The 12322-nt window shown below is 47.0% G+C and overlaps 1 protein-coding gene across 1 annotated transcript in view; it reads left to right on the forward strand.

Annotated features, from left to right (window-relative positions):
• The window catches only part of CATSPERD (cation channel sperm associated auxiliary subunit delta), a 42986-nt gene that overhangs the window by 18112 nt on the left and 12552 nt on the right, over positions 1-12322 (forward strand). The window contains exons 10-17 of the mRNA XM_082453312.1: positions 388-483; positions 5529-5611; positions 5992-6168; positions 8238-8351; positions 9179-9268; positions 10010-10068; positions 11681-11759; positions 12219-12271. Of these exons, the coding sequence (XP_082309438.1) occupies positions 388-483; positions 5529-5611; positions 5992-6168; positions 8238-8351; positions 9179-9268; positions 10010-10068; positions 11681-11759; positions 12219-12271 (751 nt within the window). The remainder of the gene's footprint in view (positions 1-387; positions 484-5528; positions 5612-5991; positions 6169-8237; positions 8352-9178; positions 9269-10009; positions 10069-11680; positions 11760-12218; positions 12272-12322) is intronic.

Here is a 12322-nt window from a genome sequence, read left to right on the forward strand (position 1 = left end):
CCAGTCAGGCCACCTGAACACAGCTGTTTCCTTCCAACGCAAGAAAAGGGCTTAGGGCTGGCCTGGCCATGGGGGGGTTGGGGGGCATTCCAGAAAGAAAGTTCTGCCTGATTACATGTTATCTGTAGAGTAAAAGGCATCCTGCAGTTCACCTGGTATCCAGTCCATTCCTCAGAGCTCTCACATCAAGAAGATTGTGGGGGGGGGGGGGTCGCATTTTCTTAAACCTAATGTATTCTGTGTGATGTTTTACAGCATTGCATCTCACGGCTGCATTTTCCTTGATTCTTTATCATCTGAGTCGTAAACCGAGGGGCCAGGTGGGCAGTGGGGGATCCCCTTCCTAATACGTGCACATGTCTCGCGATTTGCCCTGTTGTTTCCTAGGTCAGCTGGTCAACCCTGTCCAAGTGCGAGAAGGACAACACATCTTGTATTCTTCCATCTCTGAAGCCAACATCACCATCCACAGCGTCGCTGCCAGTGCGTGCCCGACCTGTCGGTAGCTTTCTAGAAGTGCTTTAGACCTGACTTATTCACCTCTGACCCCCTAGATCCAGCCTGACCAAAACAGAAACAAAACACGGTTATTACACATTCTGGAACTCAGAGCAGAAACTTTTGTGCCCTTTCACAATGAAATGGAATGTCAGTTGGATAGCGTTTGCTGGGGCTGCTCTAACAAAGCACCCCAAACTGGGCAAATTAGAACAGACATTTACTGTCTCCCAGTTCTGGAGGCCAGAAGTCTGAGATCAAGGTGTCGGCAGGGCCAGTTCCTTCGGAGGCCTCTCCCCTCGGCTTGCAGACGGCCGTCTTCCCCTTGTGCCTTCCCATCATCTTCCCTCTGTGTCCAAATTTCCCCTTTTTACAAGGACGCCAGTCCTATTGGATTAGGGCCAACCCAAATGACCTCACCTTAACCGTATCATCTCTGTAAAGACCCTGGCTCCAAATCAGGCCACATCCTGGGGAGGTCCTGGGGGTTAGGGCTTCAACATATCTTGTTTGGAAGGGACACAATTCAGCCCATGACAGATGGCACCCCTAGGAGTTCTTTGCCAGTGAATTGTTGTCCTGCTGCTGGTTCAGTCAGGTAAAATGAAACCCACCAGTGTAATTTTGCTCCTCACTATTTGAGGGAAATAGTGCAGCAAACTGTGGAGTCATGTGACCTTTTTTTTTTTTTTTTTTTTTTTGGCCACGCAGTGCGGCATGTGGGATCTTCCCTGTCCAGGGATCGAACCCGTACCCCCTGCAGTGGAAGCACGGAGTCTTAACCACTGGACCACCAGCGAAGACCCCATGTAATTTTTTTAAAATATTTATTTTTTTATTTGGTTGCACCAGGTCTTAGTTGTGGCAGGCAGGCTCCTTAGTTGTGGCTCACAGGTTCCTTAGTTGTGGCATGCGAACTCTCAGTTGCAGCATGCATGTGGGATCTAGTCCCCTGACCAGGGATCGAACCTGGGCCCCCTGCATTGGAAGCACAGGGTCTCATCCACTGCGACACCAGGGAAGTCCCACCCATGTAACTTTTAAGATCCCATACTTCCCTGTTTGCCCATCACTGAGTTACCTCCTACTGTCTATGTCCATTTATCTGTTAAACGTTAATTTATCATGATAGAAAGTAATGATATAAAAGTAATTTATAATTATGCCAGTGATGCATGGTCCTTTAAAAGTTTTTTTTAAAAAAACATTACAACTATAATTAAAGTCCTTTTGACCAGCTTTTTTTTTTAATTTAGGGAAGGCTCTTTTATTTATTTATTTATTTTTATATTTATTTTTGGCTGTGTTGGGTCTTCGTTTCTGTGCGAGGGCTTCCTCCAGCTGCGGCAAGCGGGGGCCACTCTTCATCGCGGTGCGCGGGCCTCTTCACTATCGCGGCCTCTCTTGTTGCGGAGCACAGGCTCCAGACGCGCAGGCTCAGTAGTTGTGGCTCACGGGCCCAGTCGCTCTGCGGCATGCGGGATCCTCCCAGACCAGGGCTCGAACCCGTGTCCCCTGCATTGGCAGGCAGATTCCCAACCACTGCGCCACCAGGGAAGCCCTGACCAGCTTTTTGAATCCAGGCCCCTCTTTGGCTTCCTAAAGGTCATCACTGTTAAGAATCTGGAAAGTATCTTTTCAGCCAGTTGAAAGCCTCACAACATGTATTAAATACGGACCTGCTGAAAATGCACAGCGCCATCTGTGTAGCTTGTTGTGGTTGCTTTTTGTTTTTCCTTTTTTCCCCATTTTTTCTTTTCATTTATTGAAATAGAGTTGATACACACTATTATATTAGTTTCAGGTGTACTACCTAGTGATTTGACATTTGCCTACATTATGAAGTGATGAGTCGCAAGGATGTAATATACAGCATAAGGAATATGGTTAATATTATTGTAATAACTTGGGAGGGGGATAGATGTGGTGGTTGCTTTTTATGTAAATGGTATCGTATTATCGTGTGAGTCATTCTACTGTTTGCCTTTTCCATTACCCATCATTTTCTTTTTTATTGTGGTAACAACACTTAACATGAGATCTACCCTCTGAACACATTTTTAAGTGCACAGTACAGTTTTAAGTATAGGCACAATGTTGTCCAGCCAATCTCTAGAACGTATTCGTCGTGTGTAACTGAAACTCTGCCCCATTAAAAACGAACTCCCCGTCCCCCTCCCCCAGCCCGTCCCCACCATCTACTTCCTGTCTCTATGGATGTGACTCCTCTAGGGACCTCCTGTGAGTGGGACCACACAGTATTTGTCCTTTCCAATTTCCGCACATCCTCACCCACACTTGGCTTTCTGTCTTTTTTACTAGGGCCGTCCTAGTGGCTGTGAAGTGGTATCTCACTGTGGCCTCGATTAGCATTTCCCTACTGACTAATGACGTTGAGGGTCTGTCTCTTCACGTGCTTATTGGCCATTTGTATATCTTTTCTGGAGAAATGTCCATTTAGACCTTTTGCTTATGTTTTAATCGGGCTGTTGGTGTTTTTATTACTGAATTATTATCTATTCTGGCTACAGGTCCCTTATCAGAGATGGGATGAGAATATATATCAGAGATGTGTTCTCTCCCATTCTATTGGTTGTCTTCCCCCTCCTTTTTTTTTTTTTTAAACCATGAGTACACATCATTTCCCATGTCTAGAATCTTTTAATGGTTCCTTATTTTCTTTTTTTTAATTTTTAAATTTTTATTTTTTTTATTGAAGTATATAGTTGATTTAGAATGTTTCAGGTGTACAGCAAAGTGATTCAGTTTCATATCTATATATAAAACTGAATATATATATACTTTTTCAGATTCTTTTCCGTTATAGGTTATTATAATATATTGAGTATAGTTCCCTGTACTATACAATAGGTCCTTGTTGATTATTTTATATATAGTAGTGTGTATCTGTTAATCCCAAATTCCTAATTTATCCCTCCCCCTTTTCCCCTTTGGTAACCATAAGTTTGTTCTCTATGTGTGTGAGTCTATTTCTATTTTGTAAATAAGTTCATTAGTATCATTTTTTTAGATTCCACATGTAAATGGTATCATATGATATTTGTCTTTCTCTGACTTACTTAATATGATCATCTCTAGGTCCATCCATGTTGCTGCGAATGGCATGATTTCATTCCTTTTTCATGGCTGAGTAATATTCCACTGTATATACATATACGACATCTTCTTTGTTCATTCATCTGTTGATGGATATTTAGGTTGCTTCCATGTCTTGACTGCTGCAAATAGTGAACATTGGAGTGCATGTATCTTTTTGAATTAGCGTTTTCACCTTTTCTGGATATATGGCCAGGAGTGGGATTGCTGGATTGGTTCCTTATGTTCTAAAGAATAGAGTCCAAACTTGCAAGGATTGCATTCAGGTTTGTGTATCTGGAATCTCATCCCATGGCTTACCGCTGCCCTGAGGGATCCCTTTTCTCCATCTAACCGCTGGCTCTCAACCTGGGGACACTGGGCACTGTCTGGAGGCATGTGTAGTCGTCACGACTCGGGGGGCTCCTGGTATCTTCTGGGTGGAGGCTGGAGATGCTGCTCCACACCCCACTGTGGCCACGACGGCCCCGCCACGAAGAACCATCCTGCCCCAGGTGTCAGTAGAGCCCCAAACCTTGCTGCTTCTGAAAACTTCCTTGTCTTTTTTATTTTATTTATTTTTGATTGATTGATTGATTGATTGAATGACTGACCGTTTTGGCTGTGTCGGCTCTTCGTTGTGGCACGCGGGATCTTGCGTTGCGGCACGCAGGCTCCAGAGCGCGTGGGCTCTGTGGTTTGTGGCACTCAGACTCTCTAGTTGAGGCGTGCGAGCTCTGTAGTTGTGGCACGCAGGCTTAGTTGCCCCACAGCCTGTGAGATCTTAGTTCCCTGACCAGGGATCGAACCCACATCCCATGCGTTGGAAGGCAGATTCTTTACCACTGAACCACCAGGGAAGTCCCTGTCTTTTTTAAACAGAATAAAAATGTACATTGGATCTTGCCATCCTCTCTCATAAGACCTTTTAATGATATCTTGCATTCCTTGGAACTCTGTATCTGCCAAAGACTGGAAACAACCTCAATGTCCATCAGTGGAGCATTGGTTAAATAAGTTACGGTTCATCCAGGCACCATAATGCCAACGGGCCAAGTACACTCATGTACATGGAAGGAAAGAAAAATATATTTCAACTATACTTCAATTAAAAAATAAATAAATAAATAAACTGAACTTGTACTATGAAAAAAAATATATATATAAAGCAGCTTGAAGGGTCCCAGAATATAATCCCCACATATATAAAACTACTGGAAAGGATGTTTACTAACAGTCGTTACCTAAAACAGGGGTCAGCAAACCATGGCCCGTGGGCCAATTCCAGCCCACCACTTGTTTTTTTTAAATAAAGTTTTATTGGCACATAGTTCCACCTATCCATTTACAAGTTATCCATAAGCTGCTTTTGCAGGGTCCAATACTTGTAAGAGACATCACATGACCAGCAAAACAGAAAATCCTTATCATCTCGTCCTTTTTCTCCTTTTATTTATTTATTTGTTTGTTTGTTTTTTATTTATTTATTTTGGCTGTGTTGGGTCTTCGTTGCTGCACATGGGCTTTGTCTAGTTGTAGCGAGCGGGGGCTACTCTTCGTTGCGGTACGTGGGCTTCTCATTGCAGTGGCTTCTCTTGTTGCGGAGCACGGGCTCTAGGCGCGCGGGCTTCAGTAGTTGTGGCGCACGGGCTCAGCAGTTGTGGCGCATGGGCTTAGTTGCTCCGTGGCATGTGGGGATCTTCCCAGACCAGGGCTTGATCCCATGTCCCCTGCATTGGCAGGCAGATTCTTAACGACTGCGCCACCAGGGAAGTCCCCATCTCGTCCTTTAAAGAAGAAATTTGCTGACCCCTGGTCTGTATGATGGAATTTGGGGTAATTTTCTAATTTTAATATTTAATATATTTTATATTTTTGTCCATGGAAACAACGCTTGTTTAAATTTTTGTTCTGTCTTGTTTGGTTTTCCCTAGATGAAAACGAACTGGCCGTTTTAACTCGGGAGAATCATTTATACTATGGTAGCCTGGGAATCCTGTCAAGTTCTCTAATCAAAGTAGGTAAAATCCCGGTGCTGCCTGGTTGGTAAGGAATAATGGTCTTCCTCTCAAATGTCTGATCCTTTTTCTTTTTCTTTTTCTTTTTTTTCTTTTGTCTGATCCTTTTTCTGAAGAAATTGCTCTAGTTATTAAAATAGTAATAATATTTTTAATGGCAATAGTGATAATATAACAGTAACTTTAATTAATTTTACAACTGAAGAGTAGGCGCCTCAACAAAGTGTACTTATGACTTTGCTCGGTTTTTTGGTTTCTTAGGGTTTGGGTTTTTTTTTTTTTTTTGGTCTACCTTCTTTAAATATGAATCATAAGAAAAAGGTTAAATCCTCAAAAAAGAATGAGAATGAGCTGACCTCAGAAGTCATTTTTCTCTTAGTTTGCAGACCAAAACATCTGGTCCGAAGAGGCGGTCCTGATGTTCACTGACGTGGGGATGCTTGAAATACTGACCCCGCTTCCTGACTCAATCTTTCCAGCTTTTGATTTCCAGAAGTGCCCCGTGAACATCCAGGCGATTCTCATGGATCCCCAACTCCAAGTTGATGTCTGCAAAGTATGTGGTCGTGACTCTGTGGATTAATTTCCAGAAAGATGTTAGAGTGTCCATTTCCAAAGGGCCTTTGAGTCCATGGTGATCAGTGAAATGAAAAAAAAAGAAAGGCAACTGTGCCATGTACAGTTTATCGATAAAACACACTTTGTCTAAAACATCCTTTTATGAGATGATGGTGCTAATAGATGGGAACAGGTTTTTTTCTTATTTTCTTTACTTGCCACAGTAAAAATGTCAATCCCCAGCCCTGAGCATTTTCCTGTGGGTCTTTGAAATCACGTGTCTGGCATGTCTGGGAATTGCTGGTTTTATGCAAAGTGCAGGAAAACGAAAGAAAGAGAGAATGAGAGGGCTTCCCTGGTGGCACAGTGGTTGAGAATCTGCCTGCCAATGCAGGGGACACGGGTTCGAGCCCTGGTCTGGGAAGATCCCACATGCCGTGGAGCAACTAGGCCCGTGAGCCACAATTACTGAGCCTGCGCATCTGGAGCCTGTGCTCCGCAACAGGAGAGGCCGCGATAGTGAGAGGCCCGCGCACCGCGATGAAGAGTGGCCTCCACTTGCCGCAACTAGAGAAAGCCCTCGCACAGAAACGAAGACCCAACACAGCCATAAATAAATAAGTAAATTTAAAAAAAAAAAGAGAGAGAGAATGAGAGACAGAGAAAGGAAGCAACAGCAAGGCTTTTATGCAAGTATTTGGCCACTGAAACTGTTCTGAGAAAGATGGCGTTAGCAAGTAGTGTTTCCCCACCAAAAAAGACAAAGCGACGATGTAGCATATCAAGACCCTATGGATGAAAGCTGAAATAGTTGTGAGTCACAAAAATAACACAGTATTGGATAATGAGCTACAGTATAAAATAAATATACACGAGTCCATACCGATGTAAATAAATGACTGAATAAATAAAGGGATGGGAGACACCTCTCCATCACAGAAGAGTCCCAAATAACATAAGTACATACTCTCCCCTCCAGGAGGTGGCGTTGAATGCCCCCTGCCTGAGTGTGGACTGGCCTTAGCGATTTGCTTTTAAAGAATAGAGTCTGGACGGGGTAAATAGCCTGGCAGATGCCGCCTTCACCAGGAGACCAGGATACACACAGGCAGTCATGAGTCCTGTTGCCAGGACAAGACGTTTCAGTTAATCTTGTCATTCCTTGCCAACCCCAGACCTGGAATCAGAAGCAACTTACTGGTTCCCCTCCTAGCACGGCAGGCAACCAACCCACTGTCTTAAAAATGGGATAAATAAAAGGCACGATGCAAGCATTTCTCCTCCTCTCCTTCACACCCTTCTACTGGGTCAGCAAATAGCACAGGGAAAGGGTCTCTTTATAAAATTACTCCAGTGAATATATGAAAACAAAATGATAAGGTATCGCCCTGTGGCAACCCCAGCGTCGGAAAAGAGAGACAGCGGGCCGTTACGTGCCACCTATGGAATATCAATCACCCGCTGGGTCTTGCCAACTCGATCCCACCCTGATCTGATGGATCCAGCCACCAATCTGCCAAAAAGGCAGAGCACATAGGAACGTGTGTCCATCTGCCCCAGGAAAATCCAGACGGTGGGAAATCTACAGGTCCCACGGTCTGCGTCCTTCAAAGACGTCTAGAAATGAAAAGGAAGGGGATGGAGGGGATGCTGTGGATTGAAAGAGACTTAAAAAGACAAAATGTTCGCAAATAGAAAAATTATATCATCTAGGAATGCACGCTTGGCAATAATTCTAGGAAGAAACGCGAGCAAGGAGGCAATTACTGCAGAAGTCAGGTGGGGAGTGGAGGGGCCAGGGTACTTCTGGAGAGAAGAGGGGCTGTGTCCGGGGTGGGGGTGGGGGGGCGGAACCTTGAGGGTCTTCTGCGGGTGCAGGGTCTAGCGGGGAAGACAGTGGCTTGAGTGACAGCCCAGGCTGCTGCACCCGAGAGACTGGAAGGTTCCATCCCTGGGGAACCCCCTCCTGCCACTGACCACTTGCCCTGTAGTTTGGGGAACAGAGGCTTGATTTGATTGATTGAATGATTGACTGATGGATTTTTTTTTTTTTTCATTTCTAACTAGGTGGAACTTCTGCAGGGAGAATTTGAAAATAAAATGTATACCATTGATATGAACAGTGAGCTGGAGCTGACGGCCCTCATGATACCCCGGCCCAGCACATCACCAGTCCCACTAGTGAGGACGCTTTATCTGCTCGACAAGTGTTGCTGATACCCGGCATCCCTCGCACCCTTGGCCTCACGTCCTGTGCCCACAACTCCCAGGCTCTGGAAGTTCCCTGGCATCCTCCCGGAAGAAACACTCACTCAGGAAGCCCCCTAGAAACTCCTCTTCCTCCTCAACAGTGTCCACGTGCCTGGCCGTGGCTGTCCATGTGCCGGCCCAGCCTCCTTTCCCACTAGCTCTGTGCCGGCTCTCCACCCTTCTTCCGAGCTGCCCCAGAACCTTTCCAAAAATGCCTTTTCCTCTCAGCTCAGCCAGAGCCGGCTTCCCGCCTGGAGGGGATGCCTGAAAAGCAGTGGGCGTTCCTGGACCTGAAACCCACATGTCCAAGCCTGGACTCTTGGGTGCAAACAATCAAGCTGAAAACAGGGGGGTGGGCCAGTGTAAGGATTCAAGGGGACGTCTAGCCCGCTGGGACCAGGGCCCGCGAGGGGGCGCCAGGCTGGCTCTGGCTCTTGCCTTGTGCTCTCTCATCACCCCCCCTTCCCCCCGCCCCGCAGGACGGGCCCCTCCGCGCACCAGGGACAGCTCTGGGTCTTGCAGGGCTGCAACCCCAGGCTGTCTGCACAACGGGACTCAGAGCCACAGTTAGGGGGTGTGGATGACACGGGGGCGGGGGGGGGGGCACATTTGGGGATGGAGCCGGCAGCTGCGTTTGCAGAGCAAGCTGGGTCTTCAGTTTGAAGGGGGACTGGGGTCACCTGTGGGTGCGCCCTCAGCTGCTCCCCGCCACGCCTGCTGGCGCCGTACAGCGCGTGTGTCTCCCATCCCGCCCCCAGGTGATGGTGAGCAACCCCCATTCCCTGGGGCTGCAGGCTGTCATCTACGAGGACGGCTACACCTACGAAGGGAACACCAAGCACAGACTGGTGAGCTCGCCCCTCCCCCTCCCCCCCAAACCTGGATCAACAGGAGAGGGGGGAGAGGGGCTCGGCCTTGACCGACTGGGCCAGGTCCAGCCGCCCCACAGTGTCCCTCATTGGACCTCCTTCCTGCTTCCCTTCCTTACACACACCCAGATAAGGTGCTGCGGAATTTTGAGGGGACACAGCCCCTGCCCCTCCCCCACCCCAGGCAGGCCGCAGTCCCCCAGAGAGTGAGGGCATCAGATGTCACACAGAAGGGGCAAGGAGGATGTGGCGGGGAGCCTGACCCACCCGGGGAGGGCATGAGACCTGAGTGAGCTGGGTAAACCCAGGCATCAGGAGGCAAACCAGGGCCACCGGGAGGGTCTTGGCCAAATATGGGTCTGGGGGATTCATAGGGCAGAGCCAGGCCTCACAGTCACACCAGGGAGTTGGGACTTGACCCCAGACCACAACAAACTCTTTGGATCAGAGCATGTCACCTCACAGCTAAGTGGGAGGGGAAACTAAGTCACGCCCCACTGTGGGTCCCCGGGACAAAGGCAGGGAGCTTGGAGAAGGGGGGTCATTCCCATGAGCTTCCAGAAGCCTTTCACAGGCTTAGAACCAGAGGCAGGCTGGATGGCTCCCGGGTTCCTCCTCCCAACACCCCCATCCTGCCCTCCATCTCTCCTGAACCCTGATTGTGGGACCACCCTGGGCTGTTCCACTGTTGTAGTTGCATTTTCTCTCTTGCTTCTGCAGAACATTTCACTGAGACAGCAGCAGCACTGGGGCAGGGCTGACCCCAACTTCACCTCCAGGTATGTCATCACCCGGATGTGGGTGGGTGGCCCCAGGGTGTCCCCTTAGCAGGAGCCAAGGAATCAGGGCCGAGATCCAGATTCCCCCACTCCAAGGGCAGTAAGGCAAGAATGATTAAACTCTTACAGAGAGACAAATACCATATGATATCACTTATTTGTGGAATCTAAACTGTGACACAAATGGACTTATTTATGAAATAGAAACAGACTCAGATATAGAGAACAGACTTGTGGTTGCAAAGGGGGAGGGATGGGTTGGGAGTTTGGGGTTAGCAGATGCAAACTATTATATATAGGATGGGTAGACAACAAGGCCCTACTGTATAGCACAAGAACTAGATTCAATATCCTGTGATACACCATAATGGAAAAGAATCTGAAAAAGAATATATATACAGGGCTTCCCTGGTGGCGCAGTGGTTAAGAATCCACCTGGCAATGCAGGGGACACGGGTTCAAGCCCTGGTCCAGGAAGATCCCACATGCCACGGAGCAACTAAGCCCGTGCACCACAACTACTGAGCCCGCGCTCTAGAGACCGCAAGCCACACTACTGAAGCCCGCGCGCCTAGAGCCCATGCTCCACAGCAAGAGAAGCCACCGCAGTGAGAAGCCCGCTCGCGGCAACTAGAGAAAGCCCAAGCGCAGCAATGAAGACCCAACACAGCCAAAAATAAATAAATAAAATAAATACATTTAAAAAAAAAGAATATATATATATATATATGTATAACTGAATCACTTTGCTGTACAGCAGAAATTAACACAACTTTGTAAATTAACTATACTTCAATAAAATAAATGTTTTTAAAAACTCTTTACAAATGGTAGTTTCTCAAAAAATTATATATATGTAAAAGAAACAGCTTGTAAATAACCTCTGAATCAAAGAATTCAGTTCAAATATATTCAGAGAAAAAATGTATAGCCCAAGCACTTTTATTATGAGGAAAAAAAATGGACCTAGTGATAAATAAACTAAATATTTAACATAAGGAACTAGGGGGACAACAAAAAGAAATTATGGGAAGGGAATGAACCATGATACAATCTGGGATGTATTAAATAGAGAACAAAAAGACAGCATAGAGTCAAGATGTAAGATAAAGCTGGTTCTTCAGAAGACACCACAATCCTGATGGAGAAAAGACAGAATTAAAATGAACAAAAGGAATGAAAAATGAAAATAAAAGTATGGATACCGAACCTGTTAAAAGAACAATGAGAAAACATTATATGCAGCTAGGTGATAATAAAACTGGGGCTCAGATGCTCTTTTCAATAAGTAATTATATATAAATTAACAAAACTGACTCAGGAAGAGGTAGAAACTAGAGGGAGGGTGGTGCCACCATGTGTGAGCAGACGTTCTTGGTCAATATTCTGGACCGACTGGATGAACAGATGAATGAATGAACGGAGAAATGGATGGATGGGTGGATGGATGGATGGATGGATGGATGGATGGATGGATGGATGGATGGATGGGTGGGTGGGTGGATGGATGGGTGGATGGATGGATGGATGGATGGGTGGATGGATAGATAAATGAATGGGTGGGTTGTTGATGCTTTTTACTGCAATAACACACACTCCCATTGCCTTGCAGCATAAAGAGACCCACAATATCAACCATCACTCTGGACATAGCCAACAAAGAAATTTCATGCTTGGACCTTAAGCCACTGGTATGACCAAAACTTTTGCTGTCCCATACTCTTTGTCCTTAGTGTTAAGACTGATGACAGCAGGCCTTGGCTGGCTTGTCCCCTAGGGGCTGGCTAAGGTCACACTCAGTTTCTGGAAATGGAGGTGATTCTGCCCTGGTTGCCAAGGTCACTGCCCCTTCCCCATCGTCTTCCCCCAGGGCTGTGCCTCAGGACTCACCAACCTCGGAGCAGGTGTACTAGCTGGGGGTTATCAGATGGCGGGACCTTAGCGGTGCCCCATAGATCAGGCAGGCTCTTAGGGCTTGACTCTGTGAGTCCCAGGCACCTGGACACCGCATTGCGACCCAGGCGCAGGGTTTCTGGTCCCTGCTGCGTCAAGTGCGCCCCCTCGTGGGCTTTCATGGTGCGCTCGCTGACCGGGGTCAGCATCCCCATCCCTGCCTTGTCTCTCCCCCCCACATCCCCCCGCCGCTGCAGACAGCCCTCATTTCAGTCGGTTGTGACCTGGAGAAGAAGATCGTCATTCAGAAGTGAGTATGTCGATATTGGGGTGGGGAGGGGAGAAGTGGGGGGTGGCGAGG

The sequence above is a fragment of the Balaenoptera physalus genome, assembly GCF_965194825.1.
Source record: "Balaenoptera physalus genome assembly, chromosome: 3".
In the NCBI taxonomy this organism is placed as follows: domain Eukaryota; kingdom Metazoa; phylum Chordata; class Mammalia; order Artiodactyla; family Balaenopteridae; genus Balaenoptera; species Balaenoptera physalus.